Source organism: Scardinius erythrophthalmus (genome assembly GCF_964197995.2).
Source record: "Scardinius erythrophthalmus genome assembly, chromosome: 22".
Taxonomy (NCBI): domain Eukaryota; kingdom Metazoa; phylum Chordata; class Actinopteri; order Cypriniformes; family Leuciscidae; genus Scardinius; species Scardinius erythrophthalmus.
In genome coordinates, this window is record NC_138242.1 from 25,760,318 (window position 1) to 25,781,242 (window position 20,925).

At 38.6% G+C, this 20,925-nt stretch overlaps 1 protein-coding gene across 9 annotated transcripts in view; it reads left to right on the top strand.

Moving 5' to 3' along the window:
- ntng1a (netrin g1a) overlaps positions 1-19,942 on the top strand; it is an 89,930-nt gene extending 69,988 nt beyond the window's left edge. For 2 of the 9 annotated variants that reach the window (XM_081353253.1, XM_081353252.1), the window contains exons 5-8: positions 6,222-6,248; positions 9,082-9,126; positions 14,123-14,257; positions 18,325-19,931. In XM_081353253.1, coding sequence (XP_081209379.1) covers positions 6,222-6,248; positions 9,082-9,126; positions 14,123-14,257; positions 18,325-18,578 — 461 coding nt within the window. In that variant the 3' untranslated portion in view covers positions 18,579-19,931. Of the gene's footprint in view, positions 1-6,221; positions 6,249-9,081; positions 9,127-11,658; positions 11,827-14,122; positions 14,258-18,324 lie in introns of all 9 variants that reach the window. The other 7 variants (XM_081353256.1, XM_081353255.1, XM_081353258.1 and 4 more) reach the window with 5 other exon arrangements.
- Positions 19,943-20,925: the final 983 nt, after the last annotated feature.

The following is a 20,925-nucleotide window of genomic DNA, read 5'->3' on the forward strand; positions in this document are numbered from 1 at the left end:
TGACAATGAGTTCACTGTACTAAAATGGCCCCCACAGTCACCAGATCTCAACCCAATAGACCATCTTTGGGATGTGGTGGAACGGGAGCTTCGTGCCCTGGATGTGCATCCCACAAATCTCCATCAACTGCAAGATGCTATCAATAGGCGCCAACATTTCTAAAGAATGCTTTCAGCACCTTGTTGAATCAATGCCACGTAGAATTAAGGCAGTTCTGAAGGCGAAAGGGGGTCAAACATAGTATTAGTATGGTGTTCCTAATAGTGGTGCAACGGATCATCATTGATCCGTGATCCGTTCGGATCAATATCTTCGGTTCGGCACACACGTGATTCGCGGATTGATTTATGAAAAAAAGAAGAAGTTGTGCGTATGTTCAGTCCACACACAGCGTGGTCATGGCGAGCGGAGGACGGGGGAGCTTGAATGCCCCGCGTCATTTAAAATTACCTGTATGGGAGCATTTTGGCTTCCCTGGAACACGCGTCTATTTCGCTTCAAACGCTTGCTTTATCATGATACGCGCGCGGTGCGTCCTATTCGCTTTGGACGCGCGAAAGGATTCAAACTGTTCAAGCATCGAACTAGACGCGAATTTGACGCTCTATTCGCATTTCGTGTGAACGCAGCAAAATGAACAGGCTGCGATGTCAAGATTGCAATGCGTGTGTGTGTGAGAGAGAGAGAGAGGCACGGGCGCGATCGAACAGTGAAAACATTAATCTGTTTATTTTGAAGTTACACATTCTACATTGATTAAAAAAGAAAATCAAATGTTGTTAATGGTAGGCCTAGTATTATTTTATACAGAAATAAATTATTTATAATTCAGATGAGAATAACGTTAAAGTTTAATTTTAAATTCATTCAGGTACAATTACCAAACATATCTCAAGGTCTTTTGAATAAAGGGTGGCAGTCTTTCATTATCAACTGTTGTTGTGGACTATATACTGAAGAAGTATTTGTTCTCCATTTGAGTGAGATGTTTGTATGTGGCTAATTGAGCAAAGTGCTTCCATATATTTTATTATTAGTAGTATTAGTTCAAGATTAAAATAAAAATATCGGATTGATTTCGGTATCGGCAAATAGCCAAAGCTGCGGCATCGGTATCGTATCGGAAGTGAAAAAGTGGTATCGGGACATCGGTGGAAACACATCAAGCATGGCCACGTTACGTCATCCCGTCGCCATTTTAAAAGTGTTAATTTAAAAAAAAAATTTTGCTGATCCGAAAAATGATCCGATCCGTGACTCTGATCCGAGAAACGATCCGAACCGTGAGTTTTTTGATCCGTTGCACCCCTAGTTCCTAATAATCCTTTAGGTGAGTGTGTGTATATATATATATATATATATATATATATATATATATGTATGTATGTATGTGTGTGTGTGTGTGTGTGTGTGTGTGTGTGTCTGTGTCTGTGTATGTGTATATATTTCAGTCAGGACCACAAATAAGTCAAAAATAACAGACAATTCTTTTAGTCAAAATTTTCTAATTTTATTTGCATGATTGTTAAAGTTACATTTGGCGGTATGGCTCTGTTCTGAGTTACCCATCATTTTCATGAGCTCCATGAAAGCTAGTCAGGGAACAGCAGCAGCTTCTGGGGACATCTCCCATTTAAACTGGGAAAGCAGCAAAAAACAAATCCCCCATTGAGAACAGAGCATGCATCAATGACAACAGAATGACACTGATTAAGTTAAACAGAAGTTAAAGGAGGAGCTAGGGGAGGAGGTTGGTTGCAAGCAATGCAGTGGAAGCAGCCAAGCAGGCAGACTGAAAATGGATTTAAATACGGCGCCCTGTTTGAAAGGGACCAATTGAATGCTTAGGAATCGGATCAGCTGTTAGGTCTGAATAGGTATCAGCTGATAGCTGAGTTTGACTATGCGGCCTGCCTGAACTGACGTTGAACGCTATATATATTAGCGCTGTCAAAATTAACATGTTAGCTACACAAGCTACTAAAGGTACAATTTTTGCAAACATTTTCTGACAGTGTAGAGAGTTCATTCAGTCATTTTAGGTGTGTTAAACATACAATAGCATAAAAGATGACAACATATCATAAATCAGGTACAGGAAAACTGGAAAAATCCTCCTGGATATATATTAATTTAGCACACACACACTCCTGCCCATTATCAGTTGATCCTGGAGACTCGAGTGACCCCAGAGTGCAGAAGTTCAGATGGTAAAAATCAATGGAGTGTGCAATAAACATAAGCAGCCTAATGTGTTTCTGCATCAGGCTTCACAATTTGATTCCTGCTCTCTGACATAATGGAGAGTTCCAGCAGGTGAGGGGGGCTGAAAACTGCTCTGATTGAAAGATAATCTAATGATATGACACATGATATTTTGTGTCCGTCTCAGGCAGACGACTATCCAACTCAAAAGAGGAGAGGTGAATAAATAAATAAAAATAAAAATGAGGTTGTATAGCACTTACATGAATCGTGAGGATGAATGAGAACCATGACTAAAAGCCTGACTGTATTTAAAGCAAAGAGAGCGGACAATGTGCTATGAGAGGTGCTGTGTTACACTGTTGATGCTGTTTAGAGTATATAGAGACGTCTGTATTTGTTTCTGTGGTGTCAGATGCAGCATCAATCATTGTAATTTTTCCATGATGAAGTTCAAGTAAAAAAAAAAAGACATTGAAAGAGGGAACCAAGCATTACTGTATCTATGGACCAGAATATCATAGAGATTTCCACCGAAATTACCCGGAACAATTTGTCCCAATTTTTTCCCCCCAGACCTGTTTCTTTCTGCGTTTCCACTGCAGTCTAAAGTACCATGAAGATTAGGCAAATTAGTCCGGTGACGTAGGACTACACACACCGCAACAGATTTTTAAAAAATGGTGGTTGAAATGAAATGCTGCGTGGAGTCAACCAATCAAAATGCGGCATGAACTCAACCAATCAGCATGTTCAGTGCCCAAGTCCCACTCAAACTGGGGTATTGGGACCCCCATGAGGCCACAAGGAGGTGCTATAGGGGTCAGTGAATTTTTTTTTATTTTATTTTTTTTACAAAAAGTAAGCAAGTAAAACTCCCATGTGCTATAGTTTGCATATTTGAGCTTACATTAAGTCTTCTGTGAAGTGTGAAAGATTTCTCTCTTGATTTCATCAATGAAATCAAGGTATTGGCAGATACCAATCTCTCTTTGGTATTGCCATAATAGATGTGAAAGCAAAAGCATGATGTTATAGTTTATGTTTCCTTATGCAGGTTGTCCTCTCTACTCCTTTCCGTCTTCTATCTTTCTGTCTCAGTCTTCACACATGTTCGTTGGAGGTGCCTGGAGGTGCCTATTTTCCAAGTGATTTCTCAACCTCCTTCCAAAGGTCATAAATTTGACTCTTAACTGTCCATATGAAGCAGAGATCAGGGAGAGAGATTAGATGGCGCACACTAGATCAATGGCACACTGCAGGGGCGTGAGTTCAGCTCACCAAGAGTTCTCCATCGTTCAAAGGAAAATCTTCATTCACTGCTCTCCAGATGGTCTGTTCGAAACGTAGCACCAAATCTTATACCTCACCATTTTTTGGTTTATTTTTATTTATTAGGAATGCAGATATAATACTTGAACCTGTTCCTACTTTTAGATTTGCTTTGTGTTTTTTTTTATTTATTTTTTATGAATTATCCTAGAGGGGTTCTCTGCTGTCATCAGTTGTTTGAAATGGTTGTTTTACTAAGGTTGTTTATTTTTTCAGGTTCTGTAGCAAGTATAGTGAGAGATAGTCCAGCAGTACACTACGAACTATTTTATTACATAAAAACCAGATTATGGGTGTGTTCACACTTGCCATTTTTAGTTCAATTAAAATGAACCCTGGTGCGATTGCCCTGTTAGTGCGGTTCATTTGAATAAGTGTGAACGCTACCATGCGAACCCTGGTGCGCACCAAACAAGTGGACCGAGACCGCTGAAAAGATGTCTCCGTCCAAACTCTGGTGTGGTTTGAATCAAATTTGAACGCAACACAGACCAAAGGCATGTAAACGAACCAAAAACAGGACATGATGTCACAAGATGCAACCCTAAAATGGACAGAATGTTCACGCATACCTGTTTTTTCTCGTCATAGTCGTGATGTTGCCCATCACAGTTTGGTACAAGTATCAGAAACATGGTTCCTCACAGCAGATCTTCGTTTGTGTGTGTGACACAGGGATTCCTGCCGTTGTTTTGACTCCTTTACATATTTTATAAGCTCTTCACGAGTCAAAATACCATCATATGTAGGCTACACACATACAACGAGCAAATTTAGCCCAGCACACAGCATTGGTTTGGATGTTCGGGAAGTTCCGTCTCGAAACATCGTAAAAGCTGACCAATCAGGTTGTGAATGAATTAGGGATGGCCCGATACCGATACTGGCATCGGGGATCGGGCCGATACTGTCCTCATATACTCGTACTCGTACTCATAAAAATTCGCCGATACCACGCACCGATACCACGTACATTTTGCAAAACGAAACTGGCCGCCGCGAGTGCTTTGTGGAGGTGAACTGTGAGGCATAGACTCGCGAGCTGGTCGAGCACATCCCTTTAAACAGACATCAGTGGAATTTGTTCAGTCGGATGTCAATGGCAAAGAAAATAAAACGAGGCATCAGGTAGCTTATTAGCCTACTGTTTTTTTTATCGGGTTAACAATTTATGTGTTTATTTAGCATGTTTGTTTTGTCCATATGTGCTAGTGCTGAGTTCCCCAACTGATAGGCCATGCAGGTCCCAGCTGCTACAATGATTTATTTTTATTTTTTTTTTTTGCCCCCCCTGGCTCGAATGTCAAACTCCGCCTATGCTTATTATTAACGTTAACTGACGAGAGAGAGAGAGAGAGAGAGAGAGAGAGAGAGAGAGAGTGCGAGCAAGCGCACTTCTGTTGTATGCTCTTGATTGCTGATCGTTCACTCACTCAGCACATGTTATTTGGATGAAAACTAAATGTAAGTAAAGTAAAACATGAACTGTTACCTGATTTAAGTATAACGAGTGGTTCCCTACATTATTACAGGACGTGTGCAGGTCAAGTTTCATGAACGCAAACATCCAAAGCAGCGTCTCAGCGCGCGAATACTGAATTAAATAGTCTTTCACATCTTGCGCTTGTACGGACGAATTCACACAAAATTGTGTAATAACGCCTGTCTTGGCGAGTATCCTATAGTAAATAAAGTCGGCTATATCTCAAATGAACGTAGCATGTTCAAATGCGGTCGGTGCGGTGCGTTCGGTCTTAAAGGGGCAGCAGCAGTCTAATGTTAATCAAACAAAGGACAAAGAAATACTCACTGCTCTTGACTAAATAGGCTACCCTTTTCAACTTTACAAAAATATCAGTAATGAATGCTTTTTTCACATTTGATTACTTTTTTGAAATTTCTGTACAAGTTAGATCTACCCGAAAAACTATAAAAACACTGTTTATTTCATTTGTCTTTCTTTGTTCTATTGTATTTATTTGTCCTTTTTGTAATTCGATTGTTTGTTCTTATTTTGTTACTGACTGCTTGTTTTAAATTCACATTAATTATGCTGGTAGTTTTTGTAATATCAAAATTGGATTAAATAATTGATATTTCACTGGTTTTGACAAACATTTGAACCGCTGACCCGATCCTCAGCACTGAACCCTGCTGAAGCAGCTCTAAATATTGCTGTGGCTATTAAATGAAAGATAAAATATGATTGAGCAATAGAATGAACAGTGACAGTAACAGAAGCTCATACAATGCATTTTAGCAGGCTTAACTAAGCATGAAAATAACTGAAAGAAATATATATTTGATGAACAAATTAAGCCAACTAATATGATTTATATTCTTTTGGTTAATCTACTAATACATTTAAAAATTAAAAATGCAGTGAAAATTCAGGTATCGGTTACGGTATCGGTATCGGCGAGTACCAAAAATCAAAGTATCGGTATCGGACTCGTTCTGCAAAAAGTGGTATCGGGACATCCCTAGAATGAATCCCTATATGGAGTTAAAGTGCAAATGTGAATGCTAAGCGGACTAGGACTAAACGTGTGAACTAAAAGTTTTTTTTTTTATATATATATAATTTTTGCACTTTTTATTACATTTTAAAATTGCTGTTTGTTGCCATTGCTATTGATATATACTGTTACTAATATAATCTCTTCTCTCATTTCTCTTCTAGGTCTGCCAAATAGCGTTGGTCCAGTTAGTAAGTAAACAAACTCATAGATCTAAATCAACAGGAAGTGCGAGATGAACAGCTTTGCTTCTCACTTTACCTCAAGTACACTTCTGGTTAAACGTTAATTTCTGATTTTCACTGGACCTATTGATTATAAACTGTGCAACCTAATTTGATTAGTTTTGAAGTTAATTAGAACAGGGTTAAGTTAAGCTGTGTCTAGCAAACAGCAGTTTTGCCACATAATAAGATAGGGGCTTAGAAGCAGAAAGGGGAGAATATCATTTTAATATGAGAAATGCAGGTCTATCTGGTATTATCTGGTCCTGCCAGGGGCCTCATAAGCCAGCAGACAGATAGAGTTACAGGTGCAGGGAGGTTGAATGTGAAAACTGGAGCCACAGAGATATTGAACAAGTCAGAATGCATGTAAAGCCTTGAATATTTCCATACGCTTCACTTCTCTTGGGTCCAGGACAAATATACACATTTCCTCTTTGGATAGATTGGCATAACATATCAAAGATATATGAGATAACATTGCACAAATCAAATATTCAAAAATGAGCATTGGAATTATTACATGAGTTGATAAGGATTTTATATTTATTACAATATTCATATTGTACTGATTTATTCATACAATAGTGTTACCAATGAACATTTGTTGAGAAGAAATTAGTGAACAAAAAACTTGCGCCACAAGTTGCACTTTTAATCAGAAATGTACGTTAAACCAAGTGGACACTCTCCTCAAGTGTGTTTTGTCTTTGGCTGTAAAGCATGGCCTGTGCTGTGCCATTTCTGCATGGGCTCACTCCATTATTTCTTATGCAATCATCAACATGAACATCCACTCACTGTCCCTCATAGTGAATTTACACACCTCCATCCAGAAAGACACAAAGATGAGACACTCACAGTACAACTAGGGTCCTGAACAGTTTGATGATACTTTAGCACCAAAACATAGCTGAAGCCATAAAAACTGTCCACTGACCATCACTATAACAATTATAAACACCATTCTCTCCCTTTCATAAAATCTATAGAGAGAGAGCTTGTAAAGAGAGTCCTTGAGGCCGGAGATGTTTTGCCCGAGACTGAAAAAGAAAACACTGCAGTTTCCTCAGAGTTGCTTGAGGGTAATTGAATTCTTTATTGACTTTTCCCAATTCTATTTCAAGTTTATTAAGCCTGCCAGAATTGCCTAATGCAGGCATTAGAGCAAAATTAATATTTTAAGATGAGATTTTGGCTGTACAGGATTGCATTTCATCACTGGGATGTCATTGATTAAAAGCTGTCACTTCTTATTTATCCAATTTTTATCCAAATTTTCACCAACAAAAACATTAACGAAGAGCAGATGTGATGAGCATCACTCCTAATCACTTGGTAATACGGAACACATTTTATATCAATAATAAAGTGCTCAACGTTGTCCCATGGGTATCATGACACTGGCTTCTGCATGTGTGAGTGTCATGTAATCTGATGAAAGAGGACAACTGGATTCATCCGTCACTCTGAGGGCTGATAGCTTCCAAACTGATAGTAACTCCAATGGTTGTCCGTCGTTGTGTTCTCACTCTTTGTGTCTAACTGGATTAAAAATAAAGAGACAGAAAACCTCAATGAAAAGAGTTGTGGGAAAAAAAGTGTTTCTCCAAATATTAGATTAGTTTGATGGATCCAAATTGTTTTTTTTTGTTGTTTTTTACAAATTAATGCCTAATCACATTTTGAAATAATTGTAAAAACATTCCTTTTTTTCTTGTTTGTGTTTTAATGAGGTTGAGTATCATAAAACAAACAAATCTTCAACTAATGAGGTGATGCTAAAATGCCAAACACTAATCTAAAGAAAGAGAAACACTTTGCAATGTTGAAACACCCTCAGCTAACATTATCTTATTAATCTTACAAGAACAATTATTTGTTTTTCATCTTTAATTTCTATCATAAAATATTACTGGAGCTTGAACTGAAAACTCATAGTTATTTTCATGGAATTCCCCGAATCACATGGAAAAAGAGTCTTTTCTCCCAATGTGATTGGACATAGAGGCCATTTCATAATGGTTCTTCAAGATGGGTTTCCTCTGTCAGTAACCTGCGCCTGCATGCATTCTGAGTCCCCAAACACCATGCTATGTCCCTGGTGAAAAAAAAAATTGAATTCAAATTCATAGACGTTTCCTCACTGGAATTCCTGCACCCTGTCCTCGTTTTACACACTTTTCACACACACTGAGGTCAACCATGAAGCAGCACATAAGGGACTTAACCATGTTTGTGTTGGAGGGAAGGAACGTTTGGTTTGGTCCTTTCGCTTTAGTGCTGCCTCTGAGGTTGATTGAGAGACTGCCCCGTTTCCAGTCTTAATATTTCCGCATCTAAGGAAATTAATTGTATGTAATTATAAGGATATTCCCATCAAATCATCATTTCAATTGTCAGCTTTTATTCATCCAGAAGCACACTTCAAATAAATCAATTTGATGAATTTAACAAGTATCTCAAGCAACCATGATTACACATGCGCACAATCCAGTCTCACATGGTGCATCCGAACACAATTTCCCTTCATCTCTGTCAGCCATCTTTCCCATGTATTAATAAGGAGTAAGCCAAAAAACACAGCTCAATTACATACAATCTCTAGAGATGACCTGTGATTGGTCCATTGGTTGCTTGTCCTCATCGAGCCTATCAGCTCAACTTTATGAATGACCCATTTGGAGATGTGTGTAGCTGTTTATGTGTACATGAGTCCAAACTTGACCCGTCCTAGTGCATCTGACATTCGACAGCCAGTGCATTCAATTAACACCTGATTTCTCCTGCTTGCATGCAGTTCGGCAGAACATTTCATCTCTAGGTGTCGCTAACCGAAATCAAGGTAGGGTATATTTTTCAACTTGGATAAAATTTCCTTTGATCTGACTCACAGAACAATTTTTAGACTGCTATAAGAGTGAAACAGATCCAGCAGAAGTTTGCTGACAGCTAGTCTTTTTTGTACATTTGTTGTATACTGACTCATTCCAGATGGACAAACATGTTCTTTTTGCTTTTTCTCTTTCGCGTACGAGTTTCTGACATGTCTGAAAGCTGTGAGATTTTTGAGCAATCAGCATTTCTAAGAAACAAGCTGAACAGCCATAAAGACACGAAAATGATTTAAAGCATTATGCCCTCCATTTTAATTAGGAATGACGCTCTCTCTTGGGCCCTCTCAATCTTTTCTCAGCCCTGCTAGGGAGTTTTAATGGCTGTTTAAATATACTGATTCAAGTTAATACATTGCGCAGAAAGATGGCCAAAGAGAAACATCATGCAAACAGCATGCCTGAATAAACAGTGGTTTTGATTGAATTGGGGGTTGGAGGTTAGTAAAGGACATAGTGCTCATTGTAACTTGGGTTGATTTGTGAATGCATGATAAGCTGATAACTTTGGGATTGTTCTGAGCCCTGTTGTTCTGCTGTTGTGTCGGACTGGCAGCGGGACGTAGGGATCTAAGCCTTACGTGCTTTCACACAAGAAGCCTGGGAAGCTCAAATACGCTAATGCCAGCTGAGCAGTTTCTGCCAGCAATGCAGGCTTTTTGTTTTCCAGAGCCGTTGAAACTTCCAAACCACAACAGCTGCAAGGAATGGAACGTGCACTGTGCACATTTTTGTCTATTTTTATCATTTATGACAGAGAAACTGGATTTAAATAGTCTGCATTCTTTCTACTTCATTCTTCTTTTGGTATGAACATTAATGTTCATAATAAAATTTAGGGTTTCTGTTGATTTAATGTTTTCATTTAATTTATTTTGTCTTTATTTTGTCCAGTAGCTCCTCAAGTTGCTTTGTCAACCATTCCTTCTGTACAAGTTGCAAACAGTAAGAGAGGTAGGAGGACTCGATTCATATCCTCTCACTACTGTGTCAGTGTATGTCATCCAAATTACCCCCCACCACCATCCCCTGAATGAATCCAGAGTGAGTCCTGTACTTTCTGTACTTGCAGAACACCTATCCCTGACCTTACTTTTCCCACTTTGCATAATATAATAGTACCATTAAAAATATATTGATTTTTATTGTATTTACTTCATTGTTTAATTTGTTTATATTACTAGTTTGTTAATTAACTCCATCGTGAATCAGCATGGAAACTCTGTCCCGAATGCTTTTGGGACACGAGTCTTTGAAATTCGAGGAGGCAAAGATTTTACTTGATAAATCAGAAGGGGAAGCATCATGTTGACTCTGTCGGATTAATGTGTTGTGTATAGTCAATGTTGCTGATCCGAGTTTGGATGAGAACATTGAATCTGATATAACTCCACAGTGGCTTACAGACGAGAAGCCTGTACATTTTTTTTGTTAAAGTGGGCCGTCTAAAACATTTTTCAGACAGAATGATTGACATATCCAGGCAGCTTTAGAGATCGCTTTTCAGGAGATATGTCTGTCTCGACGACTCCAGTCGGGGGACGGGGGAAAAGGCTGCTGAGGAGGCCTGACCTCAATCCAGATGTTGATAATGAGAATCCCTCCATTTCTCCCGAAAGCCCTGGAATCATCTCAGGAGAGAAGGACATGGAGGCTTTATGAACGAGAAGATCTGTCAGACCCGTTGAATTGAGGGTTCTGGCCAGTTGGTTGACCAAGTGTCCCTGGCAGGTCAGGGCGCCACTTTGTTATGTTATGCCAAGAGCAGCATCCGTGCATTGAGATTCAACTTCACTTTGAAACTAGGACAGACTCCTTGCGGGTCCTGGATAAACGTTGTTTGGTTTCTTTGGAGGCTGTGGGGAAATAGATAGGAAGTTATTTCTGATTTGGTTGAGCTATTTCTCATTTTGGAGCTGACAGAATCAATACTGAAAAAAGTGCTTTGTCTTTCATTTTTATGGCAGTAGTTCTGTGGAGAGGATACAGTTTGTGTACCCGTTTTCGACCTGAGAGGCTTTGTTATTTCGGGGGCATAGAAAATAGAAGCCATTGTTTTATTCTCATGTTTGAAAGTTCCAGCTCCTTCACTACACCCTTCCATCATTTATTTCAGACAACTCTCCATGAGCAATAGAATATAAATACTGTAGATGTAAATTTCAAATTGCACTCGCCTTCTGTCGAGGTTGAAAATTACATCTACTCGTGTTTGATTTCCATGTGGCATTCCTATTCTTATTTTCCTCTCCATTGCTGTGGTGTGCTCGAGGCGAACTCTAATAACAACACCGCTTCTCCATTCATCTTAAGGTGATCGTACATCTAGCACCACTGGCTGCATCCATGGCAGTGCCTGCCACCCTACCGCTGTTTCAGACCATCCAAACCTCGCATGCCATGGTGTCCCTCCTCTGCAGCGCCGCCGCAACTCGCACACACTTACCCTAAACACAGCCACATCTCTCTCCCCTTTTTGCAAGACTGCGAATGCTTCAGTCACTCCAATCGCTGCAGTTACATCGAGGTGCTAAACACCGTCATTTGCGTGAGCTGTAAGCACAACACTAGAGGGCAGCACTGCCAACTGTGCAAGCTTGGATACTACCGCAATGCCTCAGCAGAGCTGGACGATGAGAATGTTTGCATAGGTCAGTCCTCCAGCACTCCCATCCACCAACGCACATCACACACCCTCCCAAAATCTGCCATATGGCCTTCCCTTTCTATTGCTCCATCATCCTTCATCTCTTCACTCCCTTCTCTGTGTCTGTCCATCTCTCTGTCATCACCCGAGTCTCTTCACGCATGCTTGTGTGAGTCAGCAACATCACGTTGAACCACATCCCTCTGGTATTTGACCACAAAACCAGCAAGTATCTGACAATGATCCCATGGAAGATTATATTTCCTGACACTGTCAGGAAAAAATTGGCATGTTTATTAGTGTTTCACTAGTTCACACTTACATATAATTAAATAGAGTAAAGGTTATGCGTACTTGGCGTGCTGTCCGAGGGGAGGGCTCCGAGCTCGGAATTTGGCCCGAACCTAGAGTACTCCATCCCAGGTTGGGATAGGAATAGTTAGAAGTGAGGAGATGGGGTGGTGGAGGGATGCTGGAAAACTGTCATAGAACAGAGGTAAGTCTGCTGTATATATACACCTCCTGATGCTAATTGAGTTGATTAACTGAATGAGCTCCTCCCGTGTTAATTACGTAGGTTAATTATCTGAACGTGCTCCTCCCAAACTTTGTTAATAAAACATAATTTTTTATATTTATTACAAAGCTCAGAAAGGAAAAGGAAAAAATATCGTGAAACCGAGAACAAGAAAAGACAAAGACAAAGAAAAAACAAAAGACAGACTATAAAGTCAGAAAGGTGTCATTGTGAGACAGAGGTGATGTCTGCCTTCACACTTCCCCAGTGAGGTGTCTGGGAGGGCTCGCACCCACAAAAAAAGGTGCTGCGTGCTGCATATGTCACTCTGGGAAAGAAGAAGCAAGAGAAAGAAGAGAGCGAGAGAGCTGTCTGGGAGCAGGTCACGGCTGTGTGACTTACACACACATCTTTAGGTGTTACAGGTCACAGACTCTGACCTCCACCTCAACCCAGCAAATTCTGTACTCACAGGAGGGCCACAGAGCTGTCAAAATATGTGAAAAGTGCATCTTGGGAGAGGTCTGTGTTAGTGTTTTAGCAAAGCATTGATAATTAATAAGCATTAATGTCTTCTACTTACTGTAGAAATGAAACAAGTATCTGATCTGTAGCAAAACATTAAGACTATATTCACACATATAGAGAGTTCTGTTGTGCTGGGCATACTGGTGAATTTATACTGAAACGAAGTAGTATTTCTCCCAAAACAAACAAAAACAAAAAACAAACAAATGCAGTTGTGAGTTGTGAAATGCCATTACACACATCAGAGTTTCAGGCTACATGTCCAAGTTCTTCAGCAAAAGAGAATTAATCTTTTGAATGGCAAATATTTAAAACTTTTGCAATTTTAAAACCCTTCAGCAGCTCAACATCTGCTCGAAATATTTGTCTTCTCCATAGATGTCCCAGAGATCGCCCTTCAGCACCCAGAAAGTAATCAGACCCTGGGTAGTTGTCTTAAGCCAGATGCCTAAGGTCAAATGTTAGTAGGGGTGATCCATGCCTAGAGAGTTACTGAAATTCCCAAACATTTACTTGTATTTTTCAGGTTTTTTATTAGTTTTTATTTTCTTAGTACCTTGTTTTAAAACTATGCAGTGAAATATGTTACAAATGCTTTTTCATTTTGACTTTAATAAAATGGTCCCCTTCAAGGACATTTCCTGTAGTATCAAAGGAATTAATTATGAGATAATTTTAAGAAATTATCAGTATTATTAGTATTTAACTTAATACACTTGTGGACAGCAAACAAATTGGCTAATCAGGAACCCTCCACCATGTGTCTGTCTTTCTTTTTCTCTTTTGTATGTTCCTTCCCTTCATGCCACTCATTTTAGTGCTAAACTAAATATAGAAATATTTTTTCGTAAAATTATTCATAATGCACAGTGCAATCAGTCTGTAATAGTCTTCATCGCCCTACACTTTTGCATAATGGGACTTCCAAGACGTTAAACAATCACAAACATACGTTTTCCTCACTAAACTAAATGCCATTTTTTTCCATTTTCCACCCTCACTCACCTTCCCCAGCTGATGCTTCTCATTTTATTCCTTTGAAATGGAAGATGTAAGGTAAATATTCAGATATACAGGTTATAAATCTGTCCTTTGTAGACTAGCAATGTGCATGAAGGATGCAGCAGAGGCCCATTTTGAGCGAAAATGCTTTTTGTGTAGAAAACAGGGACTTTATTCATGAGCTGATCTGAGAGGCTGAAGACCACAGACCCCATCTCTCCACTGTGTGTATGTGTGTGTCTTGTTTCTACAGACTGTAATTGTAATCCCTTTGGCTCAGACACTGATCGCTGTAATGGCACAGGATATTGTAAATGTAAGGAGGGAACGACAGGGGCTAAGTGCCATGAGTGTCTACAAGGATATTTGTGGGACAATGGCTGCAAATGTAAGTAGAACCTCCAACCAACCTGCAGCTTCAGTCCCTTGCTCTCTTTTCCCTCTCTCTCTCAACCCCTCCCATCTCCCTTCTCCCTTCTCTCCCTCTATTTTCTCTGTTTGCTGCTGCTTTTTTGGCTTACCCGGGAATGAGCAGCTTGGTTTGCTTACAGCACTTGGGAACAAAAAAATCTTGGACTGACTTCCATCCGAGGCTCAGTCACACCTGTTATACTGCCTTGTTAGTGGTTTAACTACAGATTTAATTTTGAGGGAATTATTATCATAATTTATCAGAATTGTTTTTATTAATAGTATTAATACAAATAGAATTGTTCTCAAGCACAGAGATAAATCATGCAAACAAATCTTGGCATAATCCCATGCATGTGCATTTATGCAGATGAACGCAGGCAGCTGAGCTAATATTTGAAGTGAGCAGAACATTTGACGCCTGCGCTGTGTTCTCTGGCTGTTTGCTGTTATGGCCACATTATGATGGCTGGTTTTCTCTCTTGGCTCCAAGTGTTGCGGTTTGAAACGATCTGTAGGTCAAGCATTGATTTGTATTCTTCAATGGGCTCCTAGCATCAAAGGTCAATATTCGCCAAAGCCTCAGATAAAACAAAGGGATTTTTGCTGTAATAATGTAAGATGGACAGTCCAGCAAATGTGTATGTTGAGTTCAAAGCGGCTTTGAATGTAACAGTATGAGGATGGTTTAGTGTGAGAAGCAGAAATTCACACCATCACATGTCACAAGATTAAAGTAAAACCAGAGAGTTTGGTACAAGTGGTGACATGTGGCAAATGCACTCCCATTACTGTCTGTTCTAGAAGATGTACTTGAAAAGAAATAAAGAGACATGTTCTTTATACACATCCATCTTCCACCAGCTTGAAGATGCATTATCATGTGACTGTTTCAGTCAATGGTATGCACTACGGTAAAGCACCATAACCATTTTAATTTGATGTTGTCATCAACACAGACGCTTTTTTGTTAGATGTCCTAGATAAGAGATTAAGTTTGTTGCATTTGTCTCATTAAAAGTCCCAAAGGCCAAAATGTGTGTGATAAATGTAATCCAACGCTCGGTTTCCTGATCCCGTCCATCTGTATGCAGGTTTCGGTTTGCAATTAAAGCTCAAATCTTTCTTCAAATAAGCCTTTTCTTCCCAGCGCACCATGCAATCTACTGCTGTTCTCAATAAATATTATCCCTCTTATCAAAAGCAAACCCAATAAATGGCTCAATTTATTTTCTTATTACGGTGTATTTACATGCAAGCAAATTATGAATGCAGAATTGGAGGCTGAGCACATTTTTCCTTGTTGTGAGTGCACATGCTTTAAACATAAACAGACCTTCTGTTGCTCTCTTAAAATAGGTTCTCATATTTATTAGATAAAAACGCCTTCTTGTGCCTGGGCTCTAGAGAGCGTAGGGTAGGATATAGAGGTTAAACTGTGTGTAGGATATGAGAGATACGTTCTCAACCAACAGCAGAGTAAATAGTTTCCATGCCCCCCCCTCTTTTGGAAGGTAAAGGCATTTGTTTGCCCATACCAGCTATAAATCACTGACGGGGCTCTTCTTGCCTCAGCACCTTTTTCTGGTCATCAGGGGATATCAAACTGAGGAGACAGAAAGAGTTGAACTCTTAGGGTGAACCAAAAAGACCCGAACTCTTTAGAGATACGTTATCTACAAAACTGTGCCTCTTTTAAGTCTCTCTTTAGATGAAGCACAAGAACACTTTTGCCAAAGGCCACAGTTGTGGAAAAGGTAATCGATCAATTTGCTCTTTCCCGCAAAGAGGAGTTGTTCTAAAAGTCTTTCCACAGACACAATCAACTCATTATCTCTTACCTCTTTCTGTAAAGTTTGGTAAGAGGCAACATTGATGTCTCAATTGCAAAGAGTCAATATGTCCTACACATCTTTTAAAAATAAGATTAATTTATAAAAGGAAACATCTTGTCTATAAAAGAGCATTGGGCAACTTGGAGATTTACAAAGATTGAGTCAATAAAGCATCTTTTATAAACAAGCCTCTTTTAAAAACAGCTGTTTTTCATCTTTTGATTCATCATTTCTTTATCTTTTCTTATGGGCAGGCTAGAAAGGTTAAAAATGTGCTCGGAAAAAGACAGTTGATTGTCATTTCATGACTACATCAGAGCCCCAGAAGTAAAACAACTGGTCTAAATTAATATTTTGATTATTTTAAGAAAAAAAAAAACTAGATGAACTAATTGACCTACTGCGATCTGTTATATAAACATTTTTTTTAACATGTGAAGAGAGAGCAATAGAACAAAAGAAGCATATCACATAGCATTCCCTTTTACTGATCATTTTTATGATTACATTAAAACCTTTGAAAATAGGCTCATCAGTATTCAGAGGTAACTGTATTGTTCTATAACACCTATATATTGCTTTAAATTTGGACACTGATTTCAACAAGTCTTTAAATATCAAACAGAGAAGATTGAAAGTATTGTAGTGTCTGACTAGAAAAATGCATTAATTTTGCTAAATTGAATTAATACTTTAGCACAATTTAATTTATTGTCATAATCATTTCTTAACATTTGAATACACACTGATCATTTTGCATTGTTAATAATAATAATTATTTCTATTACAATTAAATTGTGTCAGCACGGAGACCTGCACATGACATGCAAGACAAAAAAAGTAAATTGTGAGCACGATTTAGTAAATTAAGGGAACGAATAAGTAAAATGTGCACATGACTTACAAATCAAGGGAACACAACCATAAATTGTCCACAGAATTTAGCCTACTATTTTTTTCCTGCATACCATGTGCGGGGTTCCGTATATCAGTGTGTATCCAAACTTTAAGAAATGTATGATTTGCTTGTTTTTACTAACAAATACTAATGAGACTAATACTAATTGAACGCATTCAATCTATATGTGTGTTAATCACTGATAATTCAAATAGCTTGTTCATCTTGCAGGTCCAGTGTCTGAGTCTTGTTTTGTGGTACGAGTGTGGGTTTTCACTAGGGAACGATTGATCTGCATCGTAAAAAGACTCGGCAGTGATGAACAGGGGGAATTATGGACACAAACAGGGGCTCATTTTTCCCTGACTCAACCATAAAGCCCGTATCCACACAGGAGATGGAGAGAGAGAAGCTGGAGACCATGTAGTTCTGCCAGCTCCCTAATCAGCCTGTTATGACTGGGAGAGTTACACCTCCTCTCTCTATCATCCAGCTCTCCCTGTCAGCTCAGTCCATCCCGAAATAGCTCAGTAACAGCCATTAAACAGATGCTGCAACGCACAAGTCCTCTCAGAACCATTCCTCGCAAGCTAATAGAGGTCAATGTTTGTGTGTTTTAGATGATTATTTTCAAATCAGCAGGTTTACAGTGCTTTTCAAGCTTTGATGAAGATGTTAGAGGCATGGCTTGTTCATGGGTTTTTATTTGTCTATGTTGGTTTTGCTAGTTTGCACTGGAATTTATTTGCCTGAAGCTTGCTCAACTGCTTGCATCTGAAGGGAGCAGGTCTGGCCTTGGTGTCCCTGTTGTTAAATATACTGATGCCCGATGCAGTGCCGCCACATAATGGAGAATGCAATTTATTGTCGGGGATTTGTAGAAACCTATGCCATGTTAATGGTTTGGGTTAATGGCAGTGCTGAGATCTCTTGCGTGACATGTTTCAAATGAAACATTTTTCAAACAATTTCGAGGTGGCCGATGAGCAGGGATGCCAAGTAAACTTTTTGAGGGAAACCGAAATTATAATAATCAAAGCTGAAGAGTTTCTGTAAAACAAATGTCTATAATTTTTTTTTACTTATGATTTTCTATTAATAATGATATTAAGTTTTCTACTTGTGATTCATTTCAATCAATACTTTGCCTGCACTTTGTATTGACTATTTCTGTCTATTTTCAGCAATAGATGAATATATGATATCTAAGGATAGAGCTCTATGTAATCATAGAAGTGTTCATACTTGTTTGGGTGTAGCCTGTGTGTGTGTGTTTGTCTTCTGCTTACCCTTTTCCTCTCAATACCACAGCCCGGGTGTGTGACAATGAACTTCTGCGTTGCCAAAACGGTGGTGTGTGTGTGAACAACATCCGTTGTCAGTGTCCTCCGGCGTACACCGGCCTGCTGTGTGAGAAACCGCGGTGTGAGAACGAGCCGGGCGGCTGCGGAGGGTCGGACTCGGGCCAGGCTTCTCTCCGCCCCCCTGCGCCGATACTGCTTTTGCTGCTGTTCGTCCTGGGTCCTGTTCTCCTCATGGAGATCTGCTGGGTCACAGTCCTTTGAGAGGCAGATCTCTGACTATCCAGCTTCTTCTGTATGAGCAGCGCACCAGACCCACCGACACTCGGCCGGCCATGTGGAATGTGCCCAAATATCAAAGCGAAATTTCAGAGGATGACAGACAAAAATATAATAAATAAATACATCAACAAAAATAGCATTTATAAAAATTAATTCAATACAAAAATCTAAAAGTAAAAAAAAAAAAAAAATCAAGGTGTTATTTATAGAATTTACCTGAGCATATGCTTTATGAAGCAAATAAGAGGAAGTAGAGACTTGAACCAAGCCATAATAGATACTCACTCCCCTAACAAAACGAGAGAGTGACAGGGATCGGAGCGGACAATACTCATCCCTTTCCTCCCTTTATCACCACGGCAACGGGAGCTGCGTTCAGCCAGCGGCATGTACAAGTAAAGCCAGCTGCCGCCCCTCACCTGAGCCATTCTGGGTATCATGTTGGCTGTAGACTGCTTTCGGCTATTGTGAAGAGCGATGGAAAACTGTCTGGATTGTGTGAACTGGACAATTACAAAAAAATAAATAAAGATAAAGCAGTAATAATATGGAAAAAGACTTAAGAAAAGAAACAAGCATTCTTTGCTGTCAGTGCATTGTGGATACAAGGGAATCTATTGAGAATGTCACTTTTGATCCGCTTTCAAATTGAGCTCGTCCCGCCAACACCCCCGACCCCACCCTCGAAAATAAACTTTAGAGTGTCCTTTGTGTCAAGAGCCCCGTCCTTCCTCCACCATGTGCTTTTGTGAATGTAATTCTGTAACCCTTGATATTTTTTTTCATATATATATTTTTGGTTTCCTTTCAGTCTGTGTGATGTTAGTCACACTCATGTGGCACAACCCCTATCCTCCAAAAAAAATGATTAAAAACTCATGACTTTGAAATGTGACAGACTGTTAGCTGAGGCCACGGTCAAAGATGTGTTTTCACCCAAACAGATGAAGTGCTTAGACAGTCATCAGTGTATTTAATTTTTGTATTAAAACAGAAGTTATTTTCTTGACAGAGTAAAGATGATGTTGAGCAAAACTTTTTTGTATTATTGCTGATATGTTTAAGGGCAATATTTTAGTGCGTTCAATCAAGGTGCAAACAGAATTAAATATTCAATTATGTTTGTCTGAAATTTGATTTCATTTACACTTTTTTTTCTCCTTCAGTTTGATTGTGAAGTTTACCTAAAGTATATTGGCAGCGTGCTGGCATCAAAGAATATCAGTTTACATACAGTATATATACTGAGATGTAAAAAAAGAAAATCACACCAAAGGACATTCTAAATGTTTTCTTGTTGCTTTAACACTGAAAAGTTTAAGTGAATAAAACTTTAAAAGGACTTTATGTAGTGGTGGTGTATTGTTTTATGTGTTTTATTGCAAAATTTAGAATCTAAATTGTCCCTGAAATGAAAGCGTAATAAATAATCGCATATGTCTTTATATAACATGCATATAAATTGCATACTTTGCAGAACAGTGGAAAATGCTTTAAGCCTCAGAATTTTCTGCACACCATTTATCTCAAATTCAATACAGTAATGATTCGTTTCAGAGAAACGCATTATCGGATGGGCAAAATTAAATATTAACAGCTATTGATGTCTCTTTGAGAGCCTGTTTTATGGAGTTGGTTTTGCCTGTGACTAAACTGCCCATCTATCGCACAGGTTTGTTTTAAACAGAAAGTTTTACAGCCGTTTTCACGATTATAGAGTGTGTGACAACGCAGGCCTGCTAAATGATTCATTTTGAAGGAGATGCTTCAGGAACATTTGTCTTTATCTGCAATGATTCTTTAGACACTGGATACTGATTTATGAATCTTCATGTGTTGTGTATTTGTGTGTCTGCTCTGCTTAGAAAACAAAAGAAATGTCGTTAAGTGATATTCACATTTATGTTCTTTATGAACCACAATCAAAAAAAATTCAGTTTGGAAATTTTTTACCAAATTATAATAATCCATCAACTGTTTCCTTATTACAATGTTACTTTAAGTAATGGATGGCATATATTTGCAAAAATCATGTTTTTTTTTTTTTTTAAGATTCAATTGTTTTGATTCAAAACAAAAAATTCAGTAATATTAGGATTATTTTTTATAAATTAATTTGCTTAGATTTGTTTTCATAATTGCCTTTTTTAGGTGGATTAATCATGTAATTTGAAATATTGTTAATTTGAAACTGTTGAATCTCAGAGTAAATGGGTAGTTAATGGAAATAAATTTTAAACAATGATACAATATATATATATATATATATATATATATATATATATATATATATATATATATATATATATATATATATACATTTATATAA